The sequence below is a fragment of the Limulus polyphemus genome, unplaced genomic scaffold (genome assembly GCF_000517525.1).
Source record: "Limulus polyphemus unplaced genomic scaffold, Limulus_polyphemus-2.1.2 Scaffold1480, whole genome shotgun sequence".
Classification (NCBI taxonomy): domain Eukaryota; kingdom Metazoa; phylum Arthropoda; class Merostomata; order Xiphosura; family Limulidae; genus Limulus; species Limulus polyphemus.
In genome coordinates, this window is record NW_013667090.1 from 209,242 (window position 1) to 231,598 (window position 22,357).

Genomic DNA, 22,357 nt, shown 5'->3' on the forward strand with positions numbered 1-22,357 from the left:
ACGAACACTACGACACACACACATTATATATTATATATATATATATATATATATATATATATACAAGATTACTAAGCTAGTGTAACAAAGCAATAAGTCACCCAGCAAGAGCATAGTGCAAGTTACAATACACAAACTACTGAATTAAATCACACATGGTTGGTTGGTGTTTATTGGCGCAAAGCAACTAGGCTATCTGCGCCAAACAACTGATAAAAATCTTAAGAGTAAAATTTTTATAAAATGTAAGAATAAATCAAGTTAAAACTAAACAATGTCCAAAATTCAGATAAAAGATTCAAATAGAATTAAAATGGCCAATGGCTCATAAAAATTAAAAAAACAATCAAATTAGACAGTGTCACCATTGCCAATGACAGTGTCCAACGTCAGGGGTAAACCTGTAGTAAATACATGTCTACAATGGTACTGTTACTCACAACAGTAAAACAAGGGCTATTTTGACTTGAGTGTCACAAAGGCCATACATTGATGGATCAGTCCCAGATAAAATAAAACGATGAGTTAAAAAGCTGTGACCAGTGTGTAGCCTAGCCAGGAAGACTTCCTCCTTATGATCATTATGGAAACAAGATTGCGAAAGAGCAACTGAAGGTTTAATCTGAAAAGCTCGTTACGAATTTGCTCACTCCAAGTCGACTGACACGTGCCTCGAATACAGGACCATAGTCCAAATATGGGACAGCAATAGAGCAGACGGACTTAGCTGTGGTGTCAGAGAATTTGTTCCTGTGAATACCAACATGGCTAGGTATCCAGAAAAACTAAATAGTAATGGAAGATAGAGATAAATGGGCCAGTCATTGTTGAATATCAACAAGAACAGGGTGAGTACTAATGTGAAGTGATTCCAGGGCCAGTAAAGAGCTAAGAGAGTTGGTGTAAATAGTACAATCAGTGTACTGCTTAGCTTCTACATGATCCAAGGCAAGAGAAATGGCATAAAACTCAGCAGTGAACACAAAAACTGTAGAGGAGATCCTGTGAGCAACCAATCGAGCCACAACAAATAATGGCAGAGCCCAAAGAGTCACCTGATTTCAAACCATCCGTATAAACTGGAGTAGAAGAATGGTTCAAAAGATGTTCAGCAAAGAGAAAACAGTACTTCCAATCAGGAGAATCTGCCTTCCTCAGATGACTCAAAAAAAGGTCACAGGTGGGGATTGTAATAAGCCATGGTGGAATGGGCTGATCATTAGAGACAGCAACGTCATCCAATGAATGACTCAATTCAGCCAGCTGTGCCTGGATGCAAGGGCCAAAAGGAAGAATAGCAAACCGTCTGTTCTGAAAGAGCATAGACCACTAAGGAAGGAAGACCCCAGGATTGGTAAGGATTGAAGCTTGGTGGCATACTACAGAGAAAGTTGCAAATGGCAGCGGTGAAGAGAATGTTTATGGGACTCTGTGTACAAACTCTGGACAGGAGAAGTGTGGAAAGTCCCCATGCATAGCTGAAGCCCCAGATGATGAATGGGGTCCAATATCTTCGAGGCAGAGGCCCTAGCAGAACCATAGCCCAGTTTGAATCAAATGAGGGCATGATTGATCTTGAACATAGAACATCGATCCTCTCCCCAAGAGGTGGAAGAGAGGACACGGAGGATGTTCAGTGCCCTTGGACACTTGACACATAGCTGCTTCATGTGAGAAATGAAAGTAAGCTTATGGTCAAAGATAAGCCCCATGAACTTTGCTTCAGGGACCATGGGAAGAATAACAGAGCTCAAGATCAGAGTGTAAACCCTGTTGGTGGCAAAAGTACATACAAACGGTTTTGGAGAAAGAAAAGGTAAAACCGTTTGCTGTGGTTCACTTCAACAAGCTATTGAGGGCAGTTTGAAGCTGCCACTCAATAAACCTCATATTCAATGACCGAGAAGAAATGTGGAAGTCATCTACATAGAGGCCATTTGCAACAGTAGGAGGAAGTTGTCGAGTAATAGACTGATCTTTATACTGAAAAGTGTGACACTCAAGACATAGCCCTGATGGACTCCAAGTTCCTGTGTGAAAGAACAAGAAAGGCTTGAAACCCACACGAACTTAGAATCACCTGTCTAAAAAAAATTAAGAATAAAAATGGGCAAATGGCCATACAACTCATGTGAATTGAGGTCTTGCAAAATGATGTACATCCAGGTAGTGTCATAAGCCTTCTCAAAATCAAAAAAGACAGAAACAAGTTGTTTTCTCTTGAGGAAGGCTTCCCTAATCAAAGTTTCAAGTCAATTCATGTGATCCACAATGGAGCACTGTCAACAGAACCCACATTGGGTGGGCGAGAGGAGGTTGTTTGATTCAAGTAACAAAACCAGACAAGAATTAACCATCCTCTCTAAGACCTTATAATAGAGACAGCTAGTCAAAGCAATTGGATGGTAATTAGAAGGAATCTTGGGATCCTTCCTAGGCCTTAGAAAAAGGTAGGACATTAGCCTTGCACCAAGCATCAGGAAAAACATTCTCCTTCCAGATCCAGTTAAAGACAACTGAAAGATGAGCAAGAGGCAGGAATGATATGGCACAGCACAGCATCTCATAGTGAACATTATCAGGCCCAACCAGTATACTGCCAGACTGATAAAGAGCAAGTCTGAGTTCCACCAGTATAAAGGGGTGATCTCTCTGCTTGAGACTTAATGGCCAAGAAGGTGGGAGAATAAACAGAAGTGCTGGAAAGATGAGAAAGACTCTTGCCAAGAGTATTGATGATGCTCTGTACATCAGCAACTTCCTGGCCACTGGAGAGCAAGATGGAAAGGGGATGGGAAGCATACCTCCCATTGACCTTCTGAATCTTCTCCCATATGACTCTGTAACTGGTGGTAGAAGAGATGCTAGTTGTGAACTTAATCCAAAATTCCCTTTGACTTTGATTTCTGACCTGTCGAGCATGGGCTCACTGGAAAGCAATGTGGTTGGAAAGAGTGGGATACCTTTTGCAGGTATCTCAGGCCCATTTCTGAGCCTTCTGCACCTGTTGGCAGGCTGGAGACCACCATGGACGAGGTTACTGTGGGAAATGTATTGAAGTTTTGAAAATAGAACGAATAGCTGTTTGAATGATACAGTCAGTTACTGCCTCCACACAGTCATTAATAGATGGTAGACTAATGATAAAAGGATCGAGTTTTGAGACAGAGATGAAAGAGAGCCAGTTGGACTGGTTCAACTTCCATCATGGCACTTGGGTTGGGTGACATCGACAACGGCTAATCTATGGGAAAATGATCACTGCCCCGTGGGTCACTGTTAACCCTCCAAAAAACAAGAGAAAAGTGAAAGGGAACAGATAGACAAATCAATAGCAGTAAAAGACTAACTAGGTGCATGAAAATATGTAAAAGAACCAGTATTAAAGAGAAACAGGTTGTGATCCCTATTTGTGTTTCCTATGTATGACCCCTCCCATCCATATCAGCACCACCTCAGAGGGGATTGTGTCCATTAAATTCTCCTAAGATGAAAAAGGAGGATAGCAACTGTTTAATAAGAGCATCAAGATCTGATTTCTCTCCGGGAAACAGATAGAGGGAACAAACAGTGATGGTACGACCCAAGGAAACACAACTGGCTATAGCATCCAAGGGTGTATTGAGTGGCACAGAGAAGGTGAGCATGTGCTGGTCAACCAGCAGTGTCACTCCTCCATGCACTCAACCTATCATTCCAGTATAAAGAAAACTGCTAAAAGGTGACAGTATCGGCAGGTTTCAGGAAAGTTTCCTGTAAGTAGACACACAGGATGATAGGAATCGATCAAGGCGTTAATGTAATTTAGATTAGAATGAAAACCTTGAAAGTTCCATTGTATCAAAGCTGCCATTTTTATTTAGGTGGAGAACCCTTCTGTTTACGACTAGGGCATTTTTCTTTACTAGAAGAAGGTCTGTCAACCTCCATGGATCCTGCCCTGGGTCGATTGGGTAGATCTCTGTCAGTAGAAGTAGATTCCAGTGATTGAGGGTGTGAATGAATAATCATTCTGCAGCACTGGGCCAAAGAAGATGGACCCAAGCTGACACTGGAAGCCCGGGCCAAAGGAGATGGATCTGAGCAGTCACCGGAAGCAATGGTGAGGACAGAGATAGAAGTATACATTGACTTTATCATCTCTTTTATCCACAGAGGGCATAAGACTCTTCAAATGGTGTGATAAAGACTCTGAAGGAGGCTCAGAAAGGTCCATCTGCACTCTCACTGTAGCAGGGAGCATAGTGCAACGGCATACGTCTGAGATGGAGTAAGAGACAATAACTTCCGAGCCTCAGCGTAAGAAACATTGCTAACAGTTTTTAAATGCCGTACCTCTTTCTCCTCCACCCATTTAAAGCAAGAAGATAGTAAGAGGGGTGGGAACCACCACAATTAACACAATGAGGGTCCAGTTCACATTTGTAGGCACTTGATCCATCAATGTTCCCATTCAATTAGTCCTACTTTTTGGTAGAGATATTGGTAGTACATAACATTATTCTTTTTAAGTTCAAGTATGCAATTTAGAATACAAAATATTGATGAACACAAGAAACAGAATGTCCTCAAACTTCTATAATTTAACTGGCTTTTTAACTAAGTTATAACTGGGTCAAAAAAACTCATTAGCTGATCAAGCTGAACTTAGACAATGGGTACAGAAAAACTGAGGCCAAATCTTTGAGAGTTTTGTTGGCTGAATGATTCCAGCTTGGTTGAAATTCAGTAAATTAAAATATTTTCTTTTTATTAGCCATAATAATCCAACAGCAAATGCCAGAATTACTGACAATTTTTGAAAGACAGGACATGATAGGAGGGGCATGGCATGCGAGTTTCATTTTATTTAATATTTCTTAGTAAAGCAAATAGCTTAAGAGGCCAGAAATTTAAATTTTACCTTGGGAATATCAATAGTATAAGTGCGTGTTTCATGGAAGACTTAGACAATCACATAGGGGTTGAAAGAAAAACTAAAAGGGCAATTTGGAGTTGATAAGTATCATGAGATACAGAGAATTGAAGATTATAAGTTTATTTAAATATTTCCATTTGAAACTAAGAAATCAAAAATTACAAAATATTAAAATTTGAGTTATAAACTACATTTTGATACCAAACTTATGCACATGCATTGATGATAAAGTTGTTAATTCAATTTTGAATGTAACACTGTAAAAGGACATGAAATGTGCACTTTCACCTCTATTCATACACAAAGGGTTAAAAGGGCTAAACAATTTAAAATACTTTGAATGCATTATTCTCTAGCACATAAATATCTCACTAATACATAATTGCTACAATTATCACTGACCCCAAACTGATGTATAAGATTGCAAGGAAGCATATCAAAATAACATTTTCTTCAACACTGCACCAATCCCTTTAACTCTTTCAGCACGGGCTTGGTCCCTGGGACCAACCTCGTAACCATTTTGTGCTTGTTATAGTTTTCATGCTATAACTTTTAAATTAGTATGCGAATGTTAACAAAATTTGGCAGATTATTAGTAAACATTACAACGCTTTCATATGCAAGATATCAATTTTTCTTATTAAGTCTTATAAAGCAATGTTTTTCTCATGTTTATTTTTTATTTTCACATATTGCCTATCTATCATGCAAAATAATATTCATTTTAAGATTAAAAATACTTTTATGCATCAGAAAAATTTTGAAACTTCACATGCGAAATCTTTATAATGTTGAGATAGTTATCAAACGTTTCTTAAGAAAACACTTCATATTTTATCTGTTATTTTCAATAATTAATCTCTGTATGGGTTCGGTACATTAAACAAAAAAAACCACCATAAAAAAAAAAAGAAATAAATATAAATTATGCCTCTTTCATTCTAGAATGAACACAAATTATAACACGAAAACATAAATGTTTAGATAAAATAGCTTAAATCTCATAACATTATATTTTTATTATATTGACTTTCAGCCATGCCTGGCTAACAATACAGAAGTTACAATGATGCGGCTCATGTGCACTCATGTTGCCATATCAAATAACATAAAACTGACCTTTGATCTGTGCAAAGTAACTTGTCTTGGCTGTGTTTTAGTAGACTAGTATTTTATAAAATACAGTCACATTTCAATTATTATACATTATATATGTATATAGATTATTGCTACTTTGAAATAAGTTCTTAAACATATTTTTCCTAAACACAGAACAGTAGATAAAGAAATAAAGCAAACAATTATCTCTTATAGTTATGACCTTTGTACTCAGTTGCTGCTTTACGTAAGCCTTTAAAAATTTTGCACGTGGAAGATATGAAACAAAATATTTTTTTAGGTTTTATATTTACATTTGAAGGACTAAAAAATCATAAATTACTACATTAATACCATAGAATTCCACTATAATTTATCAAGCTTAGTAACTAAGATGTATTTGAGTTTAAAAAAATGTGAAATTTCAAGCAGACCAAATACACACCCTACCTCATTGAAATATTGGTTGAAAAGAAAGAATTGGCACCAAGTCCATTAAAATGGTTGAGAAAGCCTCTAGGGGGAAATACTGAGCTTCCAGTTGGCTATTCAAGTCATATACAGATGTAAGTGTATATAAGGGAGTGTTTCCAAAAATTGAAAGAGGTGGGTGTGGTACCACTGTGTTTGATTTATTACATGAGCAATATCTTAACAAAAAAGATAAAACGCTCTTAGTTTGTATTCTAGCTTGTCAATATCTGTAATTTGAATTTCTAATTCGTTTGAAACTACAGACTTAGTATTTTGACTTCACAAACATTATTTTTAACCAGTGCTGTATTCAACATACCACGTGACACAAAAAATCAATGTTTATCTGTTTTTTTAATATTTGCTTTTAAATTAAGAAATTGAGTAATATATAGTACTAATATCTGAATTATAATTTACAGTTAGATACCAAACTTATTGACATAAGTTCATGAACTAGTAGTTCAATAAAATTTTGAATGCGAGTCAACAAACAAGATGACATGGCCTTTCACCCGTGACTAGTCTGGAAAGGGTTATAAAGCTGTAAAAGCTTTACTGTATTAAGTTAAAAAATACATGTTATCATTCAAAACCACTAACGTTATCACAAAAGAAAGTCAATAAAATGCAATACTTCAGTCATGAATAATAAAGTCATGAAATACCTTTTAATATTAGGTATTTCATGACTTTATTTTCTACACTTCTTAAAAATTTATATTTCATAATATGAAAAGAAAAGATTAAGAGATATTCTTTTCATTGTATTTGTGAAATTATATCATAAATTAGTTTCACACCAATTATGTATACAAATCCATATTACAACGATAGACTAACGGTAACCTTTGTTCGTTCTCACATGCACGTCCATAAGAAATATTTTTGTACATTCATTCACATGGTGAACTAGTGAAAAAAACAACCTGGATACTGATATTTTGATAGTTTATTTCAATACATATAATACATTTTTTAAATAGCTGTAGTTAGTCCTTAAAATCATTGTCATATACCAAGTGCTTCACAAGTTATACCCTTCAGAATTATTTTACAAAATCTGAAAAATATTTTAAAAAATCCTCTAACTTTGTAAATTCCCATGATTATAATTAAAATTAGCATAACAAGTGCAGGCATAACAACTTTCAGCATACTGGTTAATATTATGGGATGATCTGATATAACATAACTGTTTTATAAAGAACAGTTCAACAGAGAAACCTTACATTATTACTCAATTCCAAAATATGTTTAATAAAAAACAAGTAAATAAATACAAAAAATAGTCAGTCAAATGAAGATTCCAGTAATTAATTTCTATAAATAGTTCTTGTTCATACCTGCAGGTCACCATACAAAACTGGACATCCATAAAGATCTCCACAGTCAATCACTCTGTCTATACCAAAACTATACGAGTTCACCATAGATGCTGAAATATTAGCACAAGAATAAATATATATTAATTACAAAACATAATATCACTGTAAATACTTTGGTTTAATTGCACAGTAAGTATTGAAAGATGGTTTTGTTATTCTAGTATACAGGAAAAAAAGTGTATACACATGCATACTTGTTAAAATGTTTTTCAGACCAAAGCAATTTCTGCTGTTAAAATTGTTTATGGATTTTGGTTATTTTGTAGTTAAGAGACTATTCAGAAGAACACAATACTTTTTAATCTTATGGGTAAAAAATCTTATTACTGCATTGTTAAGTGGTAATTTGTGTTTTTTTGTTTTATGGAACTACTTTATTTTAAGGGTAATATTTCAGTTATTCTAATACAGTATTATCACACTTCATCCAATACTTGTGTAATGAAATATAAGCAAGTATTTCCTTTTCATATATAAAAAAATCATCTGTTTCAAACATAACTATTTAAAAATACAAAAATTACAACAGCAAAGTCCTCAGACAAAAAAAAACAATTGAAGTTTATTATTCATTATATAAATGGTACTTTTGCAAATAAAAAAATAATTCTTAAACATTTTAAGTACCTGTCAATTCAATTGACTGAACAGGTTAACATCTGTTTCTAGATTTAAACAGACTCATAATTAGCTCCAGTATATATGAACCAACAAACCTTCAAAGATCAGCAAACACGACAAAAATGTATATAATGTCTTAAAAAAACCTTTTAAGTTAATGGCAATCCTAAACACCTCATCAAATATGCAATAAAACCTAATAACAAACAAGTTAAAACCTTAACACAGAACAATCCTCCAAGAACCACATACCTTTACTATATACACGAAGAGAAAAATCTGGTGAACCCTCAACAAATATGGGTAGTATGTAACATTTCAACCTAAATTTGTACTGATACCTCAAAAATAAAAATCACTAATAAAGAATCATGCAGAGGAAATAGGATGCACATTAAAACAACAAATTACACATGGTTATGAAAAAACTAAATGTGTTGAATCATGGGTCCTGTTACACAAGACCAAAATTAACAACAGACATTATAAGGAAGTAATGAAGATAATGAAATGGTCCATAAACTGGAAATAAGAGTGACTGTGGATGTCACAATATTCAAACACTTTGGTTCAATATAATATATTAGTACCGTACTTACTTATTGACTGTTCTTTGCAAACCTTAGTCATTACGGTGCAACTTACATGCAGCCCTGCTTACTGAATTCTTCAGAGTTCTCATTTTTAAATGTTATGTACACTTATTTAGAAACAATACAATGTTAATTATGTTAATATCAATTAAAATATTTATTCTGAAAACACTGGTTTTAAAAGTGTTGTTAAAATGTTCTAGGATCTCCTACAATGCTTGTGTAATACACAGACTACATACTCAACTAAATCACATTTGACTGCAGGTATCATTTCTTAATATTCCTCTTGTCACTTAACTGGTTTTTATGTAACATTTTTTATCTTGAATTATAAATAATAATAATAATGCTAAACCTGATGATGGTCATGGCAGTGCTAGCCAAAAACTTGTGACAATAAAAGGTTTTTAGGAATTTTAAAAATTCCTGTATTCAATTTTTGTTACGATATTAAATAACCAATTATAAGTCTTAAACATCAAATCTGAAATATTTATCTATATATTTATCTATTGAAGCATTAAGTTTTTACTGAAGTAAAAATGTGTATTATATCTTATAATATTTGTCTATTGACCAATGACCATATCTGTCTAAATACATTTCAAATACAGAAGTGCATTAGGTATATTACCAAGACAACATAGTGAATTTTTAAATTTTGTGATTGTTGTCATATACTGGCATTGGAAGACAAAGGAATATGAATCAATTTAATACATTAGAACCATTCAGAAAGAAACCTGTAACACGATGTACCCTAGCTGTGGTTACATAAATTGTGATGTTATATAATAGGCAAGGTTCCACAAGCTTAATCAAGAAGAATTTCCATCTGGAAATGAACCACAGAGTATGGGTTCACCAACATAAGGCTTCCAGTCATACCTTTTGTTTAACCACCATTCCACACTTCAAGCAGCTGGAGAATGAAATGAGTAGTCATATTATTCCTTACAAAGACATACTGGTCAAGTTGCCTGACACAGCATCTATGGATTTCTACATGATTACACTGTGTAACTCTTCATATGGGCATCCTTTTCTGCACATGTCATGAGGTTTTACTGAGTTACATTCAAAATTAAACTATTTTATTATCATGGTATACAAATACACTTGATATCAAAATATAGCTAATAATTCAACTTGTAATATCATATAAGATTCAAGTTTTTAATTTTATAAAGCAATATTTAAAAAAATCCTCAATTTCCCCTAGTATAAGAATTGTGACATTTGCTCTCTAGGTATTCCCTCTTCTCTAATTTATTTACCGTAAGAAGTACAAAATTTAACATAAATTATTCATTATAATATTGTTATTACTCAGGCAAAGTATAATTTTTATACCTTTTAATCTTAATTGGTTACAGAGCCATAAAATAGAAAATTATACCCCACTCGCCATGTCAACTTGTCTCATTCTCTCTTTCACAAACTGCCAATAGTTCTCTCTGATGTATAATACTGTATTATTTATAAAAAAATAGAAAGCCAAGGTTTCATTCTTTCAAATTACATTTCATATTATGTTGTTTTCTGTTTAAACTGTATTCCCGGGAAACACAACAACATGCTTAGCTGAATTTTTAATGGCCCTTATCACATAGTTAGAAGCCAGAAAAATTATGATGGTTACAGGACATTCTCCACTTTTTACATGTTATTATTCTGTGTTTTAAGGTGCATTATTTATTAAATAAAACATTATTTAGTAAACTAGTACAATTAGTATAAAAAAGTAGGGTTAAGTTTCATCAACAGTTGATAGCAAAAAAGAAATAGACCTAGGTAAGTACTTTTTATTTTGTTTTTCCTGTTTATTCTTTATTTGTTGTTATAAAAGTCTACAATGTAAAAATTATAAATTTTTAACTTAGATACAGTTAGATGTTAAAATAAAGAAAGATAATAATAATAAAAAATTTCACAAGGTACACTTTCAAGTAGCCCATGCCTCACATAATTTAATAAAGTAACGTGAGCTACACATTTGTCAAGTGACTTACAACTTGTGTGGTGGAATTATTAGTTAGACACAGTTCAAATGGCAATAAAACAATAAAATTTAAGTAGAAACAGATGTATATTGTTACAAGTTTTAAGCTATTTAGGATAAACAAATGCAGTATCATGTTACAATTTGAAGTCATTCTAGAAAGAAACACAAGGGTAATTTAGATTTATTTCATATTTTTTTTTTATAGTGGTTACAAGATTGGTCAAATTGACTAACCTCATATAGAGTTAGAGAAGAGAAAATAATAGATAAAATATAAAGTTTTATTAAAAATTAAAACCCTTTGGAATTTATTTAGGAGGTTTTAGAGCTTATGCAAATGAAATCTCACAATTTTCAGATGAAGAAAAATATTTTTGATCTCAACATGAAAATCACTTTGCACTTGAAGCAGTCAACACTATTAATCTGTATATATTCATGGAGACATTTTTAGTGAAAATACTTCATTAAAAATTTGATTTTTCGCTCTCTTAATGCTTACTGAAAGCTTGCAAAATTTCATGAAAGTACATAAAACATATTAAAAGGTATAGTATGGAAACTATAAAGGTCAATTTGAGGTCACAAACTTGGTAGATTCAACCAAGCCCGTAGCAAGAGTGTTAAATAGGTGCTGTGAAACCATTATTCTTGTATCCTACATGGATTATGAAAACAAGTTGCAATTATGAGGTGTGCTTTGGACATGATAGTCTAAAGGTGGAGCTTCTACAAAGGACACTAAGTTGCAAAACTATTATCAAGATGTATGGCCATCAGATACAACATGACCACATGTGGCAACAGGGATTGCAACAATGTAGTGAGGCTTTAAAATTGTTTTAATATAATGTTCTCAACTTCTGTATTAGATGGGATTTCCCAGTGGTTAGTTTGCTTCACTGTGAATCCATGGGACCATGACATGCATACCATTGCCACAAAATTGTCTTCTGCTTGGGTGCATTAAAACAGTGACAGTCAAACCCTATTATCCAATTAGGGTAGCTCAAGAGTTAATGGTGGGTGCTATTGACTAAATGGCTTTATTCCACTCTATCCATTCAAAATCAGTGAAGGCTAGTGCAGAAGTCCTTCTATAGCTTTCGGTGAATATTCAAAACAGAGAAACAAAACCTTATATGTTTACTGTACAGCACAAGACAAATTATTCTCCTCTACTCTGTTATCACAACACAATCAGTGATAAATTCACTTATGTTATCCCATGGGTTACCACAGGTGTATACAGAGCTTTAAATAATTCTTCTTTATGTCAAAAGTCCATACAGGCTGGTTAAATTACTTTAGAACCCAATTGACAAGACAAATTATTCTTCTCTACTCTGTTATGACAATACAATCTGTGATTATTACACTTTACACAATACATACTTCATGGTTAAACTCAAGATCACCCAACTTCACTTTTACTTTCACTAACTTACTTCTATTAACTTGGTTGCCTATATATATATTGCATGCCTTAGGCCTAGTACTTTCTACAAACTACAAGACATTATGATGTAACAATACTTAAAGCAATGAGAAAAATTCAGAAGTAATATGACACCAAAATAAAACAATCACTGTCTAGTGAATTACACAATGTATGACTTGTACACAGTTATGCAAATAAACCTGCAAGAAACCATTGCCTCTAAAAATATTAAATTTAACACTCTTGCTTTATAACTATCTAAATCATAACTCTCATATGAAACTTAAAATTAACATTCATGTATATCTAACAATAAGGCCCTCTTAACAAAAAATATTTATAATTTTTGTTGAATGCGTGAGTATAACAATTTTAATTTTTATAAATTAGTGGGCAACAAAGGGCTTTCAGTCCCACCAACGATGTCCTGATTCACAACCTTTTTCATGAAATAAAATAAGCACTAAAATCAGCTCTTGCCTCCTAAACAGTCTTCTTTTTTTTGAAACTCCTGTACAATTATAGACCGATATCACCCTAGATGGCAATTTATTCCACAGAGTTACCATTCTACTAAACTTAACTACAGATGTGTGTGATGTTTCCAAATACTAAATCTATGATCTCTTGTTCTCAGAATTCAAAACCAAAACATATGATGTTTCAACTGTTAATAGTTCTGAAAATCTTAATAAGACCACCTCTGATCATTCCTTTTACAAAACAGAACAAGTTATGAAATTTAGAGCAACTCAACATCCTTCCTAACACAAAGGAATGAACACTAAATACAGTACACCAAATGCAGCCTAAATAGTTGAAGACCTACATCTGTAATTGAATGAAGCAACTAGTAAAGTTTAGAATTAGTCATCTAATCTAGTGTTCAAAGTAGATGTATATGCTAGAGAATGCACTGCATACAAAATATTGTTTTAACAGTACTGTAAGAAGATTACCAGGAAAAAGCATGCTATGATAGCTGACAAAGCTCAAAGCAAGGAGACTGTTGTCTGGGGAGAACCCATTAGTCTAAAATGAACAGTCCCAAGAACCATATAAAAATGTCATGCAGTGGACATGTCATCAAGAATACAGCACAAGTTAAAATAAGTTACAGTATAAATGCATGATAGAAAGTCTTATAAATTTCTTAGAAACAGAACCAAAACTAAATTTTGATGACAAAGAACCCACTTTGAGACTAATAATGCTTGAATGGGTAATGAAAAAAAACTTTAATATTATCCAAGCATTATCAGAATAACTTTAAACTGGAAATAACCGTACTAGATAATATGTGTCATTTGACTAAATAGTTACACTCAACTCACATTCTACTCTTATTAGATCTTGCACCAGTCTCATCCAGATCTTGCCATGCTTTATGTTACTTACTTTAATGGAACAAGATTCATTTATTCCATAAATAATTTACTTATGATATAAACTTGTAGAATGTAATTAACAATGTTTTAAGGAACTGAAAAGAAATAAAAAGTTGATTAAAGTAGTGTTCATGAGCAAAAGTACTGAGATTACTTAATTCTTTTTTACAAAGTAATGAGCATTAATTTTAGTAATTGCTATTTTTATATATTATAAATAAATGTTTTTGTTTTATGTACTTTGAGTCTTGTTCTGTGACTCTTATGTAAATTTCCTCAAGTTATTTGTTTGCAGTTAAGCATAAAACAATACAGTGGGCTATCTGTGATGTGTTGTGCCCACTACGGGTATCAAAACCCAGTTTTTAGCATCATAAACCTTCACCATGTGTGTGTGGTAAGGGGGGGGGGGGAGTTGTGCAAATTGTCACCAAAAGCCAAGTACTATTTAAAAGGCTTATCACGCAACAACAAGAACAAACTGTTATAAAAGCAACCTAGATTACTGATATTTTCTATAAATAACCTTAATAAAAAGATTTCTGTTTTGAGAACATAACAAATAAATTAAGTTTTCCTACCAAGAATGATGAAATTAATTTAATAATAGAGTTTAAAGCAGAGTCTTACTTACAGTTCATTGCCACAAAGCAAACTTTGTCAACAAAACATTCAGGCATCAGATATGGAAGGGATTCCTCTAATATCATTTTGCTGAAAAATTTACAATTTTATCAATAAATGTAATACATCTAAAAAGTTGTAAAAATATAAAATAATATTTTAGTTAGATCAATTGGCCATTATTTGTACTTCTTTGTAAATTTTGAAAGGTTTCAAGATGGATGAAATGTATTTCTAATTTAACCATTATTTGAATTGTTTTAAATAGTTTTCATTAAAATAATAAGCACTGTTGTTAGTAACATGTCAATATGTATTCCAAAACATTTTTCTTTAAAGTTTTATAAAGACTTTAATAGAATAGAAGCCATAAAATTGAATCAAACCTTTTATTATTTCATAATACACCTCTCCACAGTTTGAAAAATATTACAAAAGGTAAGTTATTTTGGTAAAAAAATCATTATTTAAAAGGATAAATTTCAGTAGCAAATCAAGCATTTGTGTGAGAATTGTGGTATACAAAAGATATGTTTAAAGTATTATTTTTATACACCTCTGCTGTGATATTCATTAAGTATTAATTAAGAGGAATGTGAAAAAAACATCTACAGGCTAGTGTGATTTTTATCATGATTATTAGGTTTACTGTTTTGTAAGTTTCCATTAATTGATTAATTGGTAACCTATGTGCACCGATTACATCAATTTGTGTCACATAAAATACCAGATTAATCGAAATAAGGGTTGGGTTTAACTTTATTTTATTTTAATCATTTTAATATAGTTTTGAGGATGGAACAGCTGAGATGGACCAATAGGTCCCATGTTGTCCCAAAATATTATGTTATGTTATTATTACTGTTTTTAGTTTCTTCCAACTATCCAAGTAACTGAAATATTGCCATTAAGATTTCTCATAATTATTTTCAACTAATTCAAGGTTGTTCAGTTTTGTTAATTAATGTCATTCCACATGAAAATAATCAACTAATCAAAATTTTCAATTATTTCAACTATCTAAGTCTCATGTTAGAATTATGGATTAATAAGCTAGACAATTAATCAGTTAGCAGATTCCAGTAATTATCCAATTCTATTTAACACCATAACATTTGATCTTTATACATCTTTAAAATAATAGAACTTAGAAAATAAAATAAATTATAAAAGTCAAACTAAACTTAAAAAAAAGAAACATATTAATAAGAATCAAGTTGGAACTAAAAAATACCTGAACATTATACTGAAAATGAAATCAAAATTTACATTACCCAATAATCAAGTTTGCAGTGGAAGTAAAGCAAAGAATAAACTAAATAGACAACATTTTTCTTTCTTTGTGTAGATCCAAGGCATTACTCTAGATGTCTCATGCAGCTAACCATACTATTGGTATTGATAGTGTTCAGAAAACTGACATTATAATAACCAAAAAAATCTTGAGAAATATGAAAAAAATTTATGTGTACAGTCCAGACAACATTATCAATGGGTTTATGATTCACTGTTGATGTGACAATACTAATGTGCTGGAAATGACTGTGGAAAGAACACCTACTGCATTCAGAAGGTGATTCTGCACAGAGGACCAGAACCTTCTGTCTCAGGCGCCTGTCTGGAATTGAGCGAACATGGCTGCAAGACAAATTAAAAAAAAAAAGATATGAGGTGCATTTCTGTTCGCAGCTGTGATGCGTTGTAGCCCTGTAGATTAGTAGACAACTTGTATATATCATAGATTAATATGTTGCTATCCAGCTTGATCTTTTGAAAATAACATACATACATAGAAGTCACCTGTGATAATACATTATGTTACACAAAATGTGGTATGAAGAGCACACTTGAGCAGATGACTGTCAAACAATATTTATATGTAGGACTTTAACTTAATTTGCTACTTCACCTTTTCATCATACTGATATGGGCCATTTTTCAGGAATATGTGCCAGAAGGCCAAACTATGTGCAAAAGTTGAACTGAAGTAAAGATTAGGTAAAAACATAATGTTGATAATGTGATTTTGAGAAAAATGTATTTTCTGTTCTTATTTCTGATATATATATATCAAGGCAAATTTAAATGTTTATCACTCATTAATGTATGTTGTTGGTCTTCTAAATATAGTGAAGTTAGTTTTTTTAAGTTATGCACAAACAAATGATAATTCTGGAAAAATTCCAATATTTTCCAATTTGAACCCATTGACCTTTATGACCTTGAAAATTATATTTTAAATGTCAAAAGTAAGTATGTCATCCGCCTGTACCTTAATTCTTATCCACTTTAAAGTTTATTTAGCATGAGTGACCACTTTTAACAATAAATGTCCTCAAAACATTTTATAAATTATGTGGCTGGCCCACTAGTAAAGGAGATCATAATGCTTGGCTGGTTTCGAATGTTCATTAACAATATGTAACATTTTACTAACATAGGCAGCCTTGCAGCTTCCATATTGTGATGCAGTCTTTAGTGTACTTCAAATTCATTTATTTATAATATTTGTAATTTTTCATTGCAAACTTTATTATCTTAACCACTTGTTTTCTAATCATTTAAAAAAAATGCTGAAGATCAAATGAAATCACAAGAAATTTTATTAAACATATTTTTTTCCTTTTTAATGGTAATGTTGATCCTGATTAAGTTAATATTCTCTCTTCATAAATTACTTTTTAAGGTCACTCATAACATTACTGATGAAAATATGTGAAGTAATATGTCAACAGAATTTCTGAAATCTTTGAGCCATGTACTCCAAAACAACTGCCTTACTATTCCTCTACAGCAGTGAATAAAAACAACACACACACACACACACTTCTTAGTGAATGTAACAATGGCATCAAAGATAGCACACAGAAGATACTTTTTTATGTACATTGAATATGATGTGGCACTCCAACAAGACTATGTTAACATTTCTTCAACATTTTTCATGTCATCATATTGGTGATTGATTGAAATTTAAGGTAGGAAATAGCTGACATGAGAATGTTCCTTTACAGTAAAATCTTCAGGTTCTGACCAAATCCTTCTCCTCAAACTGTGTATGTGTGTGTGCAGCTATTTTCTTACACTTACAGTAATGATGAGATAATTTCTCCATGAGAAAAAAAGTATTCAGATTTTTGGTAGACTAACAGAAATAGCAATCAATGTTAAATTTAGTATACCTGTTTATAATACTCCGACAAAAATTTATACTGCTAGAAAGGTGCAAAGGCAATAAAAATAATGACCGATATGGCACAAAGGTACAAAGTGATGGTTCAAATGGTGTTAATAAATAAATATATATAAAAGGTTACTTTATTATGGATTATGATGATAAGTAATTTTGTTACTTCTCTTTTACTTTGTATGCTTGGGTTTAAAGTTTCCAATTGCATAGTTCAGAGAAGGACACTCTAAAGTTAATATTAGTGTTGTCCAGTGGTAAAAAAAAATACTGCAAGAAAGAAATCCAGCAATGAACAATGAATGCAACCTGTTTTAGTGTAAGAGTTTGACAGTTCTTCATCTGACCTGATTAAAGTATTATTGCCAGTATTCCATGTCTTATCAACTCTATAGTCTTGTTCACAATACCATACAGTCTTACCTGGAAGATGAAAAAACTTCCATATGTTCAAATTAGGCAAGCTATTTACCAAAGCAGACTGAAGAGCAGTAGAGCCAAAGATAATAGCACTCCATACAAAAGTAGTGTAATTTGTTTTCTTTTTTCCCAAAATAGGACAATAAAATCATACATAATAATTAAAGCTTACTTTTAGTAATGGTTTGGTAAATGGAGTTTCCAAAAATAGTAAACAAAACATTTATAGTAAGTGCTTAGAAAAATGTGATAAGTGGAAATATTAACTAATTAATTTGAATATAAGTTTATTTTTATTTTGCCAAAATATAATGTAGTGTTAGAACTGTTGCACAAATATGTTTTCTTGTTTACATTAATATATTCTTAAAATATGGTGAAACACAACTTATTTTCCTTGGGCCTACAGTACCATTTCTGTTGAGTTTCATACTAGGAATACAATGAGTGTGTATAAACAACAACAACAACAAAAAACAGCCTATTTAGATCTAAAGTTGAAATCCTTTAGAAACATCAGCTTTGTGTGTGTCCCATTTCCTCCTCCTTTTTCTGGATTCACAGATGCGTCCCTTCAGGGCTGGGAAGCATGGGTTGATCAACAGGAAGCTTTGGCATGTTCGTCTGCAGCTGAGAGGTATTATCATATAAACATCCAGGAGCGTAGGGCTGTATGTCGTGCTTTGAATCATTTTCTCCTTCTGGCTAGGACTCATCTGGTAATGATTCATTCTAACAATTCTACAATGGTTGCTTATCTCAATCACCAAAGTGGCTCCCATTCTTGATACTCTTGTTTCATACTTTGTATCTTCATTTTTGGGCTCACATGCTAGATATTTTTATCATTGCATGTCATGTTTTGGGTGCTTTCAATCTTGTTTCAGATCGGCTTTCCTGTCTAGACAAAGTCTATCTGACAGAGTGGTCTGTCAACCCTCTTGTTTTCCAGTGGCTTTGCTTTCCATGAGCTTTATTTATTAAGAAAGATGGCATTATGAGCTAACACTTTTTGTCAGATCATGTAGTTGTTAGCTCGAATTGTGATCTTCTTGAATTAAAAAAACAACAACAAAATTATGAATTTAGCAATTTTATAATATATTTCTTTTATTTTGGTATCTCAGTGCAGTTAACTATATTTTCCTTAGTTGGTCAAACCCAGTCTGGTTTAAAATAAGCACACACTTCAGCCTGTATTGTGTCTATAATCCGACATGCGAGTCTTGTCCAACCACCTAATGCAGATTGCCATCAAGGGAAGGAGGAGCCTTCTAAGGATCTCTGCAAAATTCCACTAGCCATGAAGAGCCCACTGAAGAGACCGCATATGTGCATGATTTATGGGGATAAGAGCTGCCATGGAAGACCACATACCCAAATGTTATAGAACTTCATGAGCTGTAATAGAGAAAGCAGTAAAGTCGTGGAGAACTGAAAGCTCCATCAAATAAAGTCAAACAGGAGAATGTTGAGCCTGACTGAGATGGGTGTTTAAAAAAACACCCAAATGGACAAGATATTGGGTAGGCAGAAGGAAGGACTTCTCCAATTTGATTAACCAGCTTACATGAGCAGCCAATGAGTGTGATGGGCAGACTCCTGTTCGGAAGGAGTAACAGTAGCCAGTCATCCATGTAATAATGGAAGCACAACCCTTGAGCATGCAAATTATGGGGGAATGCTTTGAACACCCAACAAAAAAATATACGGGTCCTAAGCAAGCCTGAGTGGCAGTGTGCAAGATTGATGAACCACCCTGCGGTGAAAGAACAGAAGATAGCATCGTGACTGATGAGATATTGGGATATGCAAGTAACCATTCACGATGTCCTCCTTGGTCATCCACAAACCTGGAGAAAAAGCCCACCTGAGGGTGAGAAACGTCTCCATTGTAAAGTTGGATAGAACCAGAAAATGATTGAAGAAGGCCAAATCTACCACAGGCCATCAGTCTCCAGTTTTCTTTGGGACAACAAACAGTCTGGAATAAAAGCCTGGAGAAAGATGATGGACAGGATCAATGGCCTGTTGAGATAGAAAGTCTTGTACTGCCTTGGACAAACGTTGACTGGTAGTACGATCTCAAGGCAGTGGGAAGGAAGTTGGTATCTTAGACAAAGAAGAGGTGGTGGGAGGAATTGTAGGATAAGTCCCTCGGATAAAACCAGAAAAACCCACAGATCTATAGCAAAAGGTCACTCAAATATGGACAAGCAAGCTCCCACTGGACCGGAACCCACCAAGTAGTCACCAATACTGTTGACTATGAGTTCATTTCCTCATCATTATCAAGCACCATCCTTTGTAGTGTAGGTGATCATGTCCCTCCACCTTTCCTGGTCCCACACACTTGTGATTACATCAGTCACCCTCTCTTTGTGTAACCAAATTGGTAAACTGTGTAGGATCTTCTCTCACTGTCTACATCTACTTTATGTCGAATAAACGACAAGATGAGGAACCCCTGGAGGGAGGAACAGGTAAAGGCTGAAAAGGACTAGGACGGGAAACAGGGACCTGTCTCAGCTCCTAATGCAACAAATGTCCAACCAAAGAGGAAAGGGTAGAATGTTGATGTACTAACTCCACTGATGATTCCAAAGTCTCAGGCACTTCACCAAAAACATACTGCCGAAGAAAAGGGGCCATACATAAATCCCTGAGATAAGGGGTGGTGGTAAATGAACCTGGGACAAGGCCACATCTTTATCCAGGAGATCCCAACAACAGAGAAACCACAAGTGTAAAGCGAGAGCTGAAGATGACAAATGTGCCAATGTGGTGGAAATTAGGGATAGGCTCTCCCTCGAAAAATACCTCAGAATCTCTGTGGATCACCTCAGAAAGAAGATGGATAGTAGAGAAATACAGTAGAAGGAAAGTAAGTATAAAATAAAGGAGGGAAAACTGGATATAGAATAAATGCACAGGAAAATCAGGGACTGCCCCCTAGATGGGTAAAATCGACTCAAACTGCTTAGTCAAGAAATAGACTGTCAGCCTGATGGTAAGCTAATGCAAACTGATCCATAGCCCATTGAGGATGAGGCTTGCTGGCACCTTCAACCAACTGAGAAACAAAATGTTCAGCATGAACCCTAATATCTGGAGAAGGGGAAAAAACAAATACTGAGATGAAGAGGTATCATGCAACAAAGAAGGACTGGGATCATAAGAAATCAGGGAAATAGACAAAACATCACATAGCTGAGAAATCATATCTAAAAACACCATATTAGGCCCAGCTAATTCTGCAGGAGGGGCATAGGAAAACACCACAAAATCTGGTGGTGGAAAATGACTATCAAAATCCTTGTCTAGCCCAAATAGGTTTGGCTTCTTCAGGAGAAAGTGGGGCAAGTTCAACTATATAAAATCAATCTCATGGTGTATAATAGCATATAAATTAACAATGGGTTTCTCCCACCAGAAGCTTGTGTGATTGTGCTAGTAGGAGGTATGATACCCAAAGTGGTAACATAACCTCAGAATTTATAATGCAAATATAAAATCAAACCCAAATGTTTGATAGAAAGAAAGAAAATTTGAGAGAGAAAAAATTTGAAATTAAGTAAACTGAAAAATTCGTCAACTATGTAAATATAAAAAAACAATGAAGAAATTCCAATTTGGAAAGTAATCTATTTAAATTCATGAATGAGAGGGGTGACAGCTTTTATAGTGAAGGTATTGTGGTCTGTGTGTAGGTTTTTTTGTACAAGTCAGTGTGTAAAATTCCATCATTTATAAAAACAGTGACGTCAAGAAAGTTAATCTGGGTAGGCGAGTAATCACAGGTAAACTTGATTGTTTTGTGAAAGGAGTTTGCATGCGAGATAAATTTTAAAGTGACTTAAGATCAGCGGTCCAAATGAAAAATATGTTGTCCATGTAACATTTTCATGTATGAGGTTTTACCAGGGCTTAGTTGTAAAAAGCTGGTTTTCAATATGATCCATAAAAATGTTGGCATAATTGGGAGCCATTTTGGTACCCACTGCAGTACTGTTAACCTGAATGTAATGCTCATTAATTTAATTCGAAGTTGTTCGGAGTTAAAACCAGGCTGGCAAGATCAGTTACTGTTTGAGATTCTGACTGGTTAGAAAGATTTAATGCAGACTTTAGAGTTTGTAGTCCTTGATCATGTGGAATATTGGTGTAAAGGGAAGAAACATCCATCATGCAAAG

At 33.6% G+C, this 22,357-nt stretch overlaps 1 protein-coding gene across 1 annotated transcript in view; it reads right to left on the reverse strand.

The window, feature by feature from the left end:
• The window catches only part of LOC106463782 (centromere protein M-like), a 74,641-nt gene that overhangs the window by 10,227 nt on the left and 42,057 nt on the right, over window positions 1-22,357 (reverse strand). The window contains exons 4-5 of the mRNA XM_013923851.2: window positions 14,567-14,646; window positions 7,840-7,931 (exon numbers count right to left, since the gene is read on the reverse strand). Coding sequence (XP_013779305.1) covers window positions 7,840-7,931; window positions 14,567-14,646 — 172 coding nt within the window. The remainder of the gene's footprint in view (window positions 1-7,839; window positions 7,932-14,566; window positions 14,647-22,357) is intronic.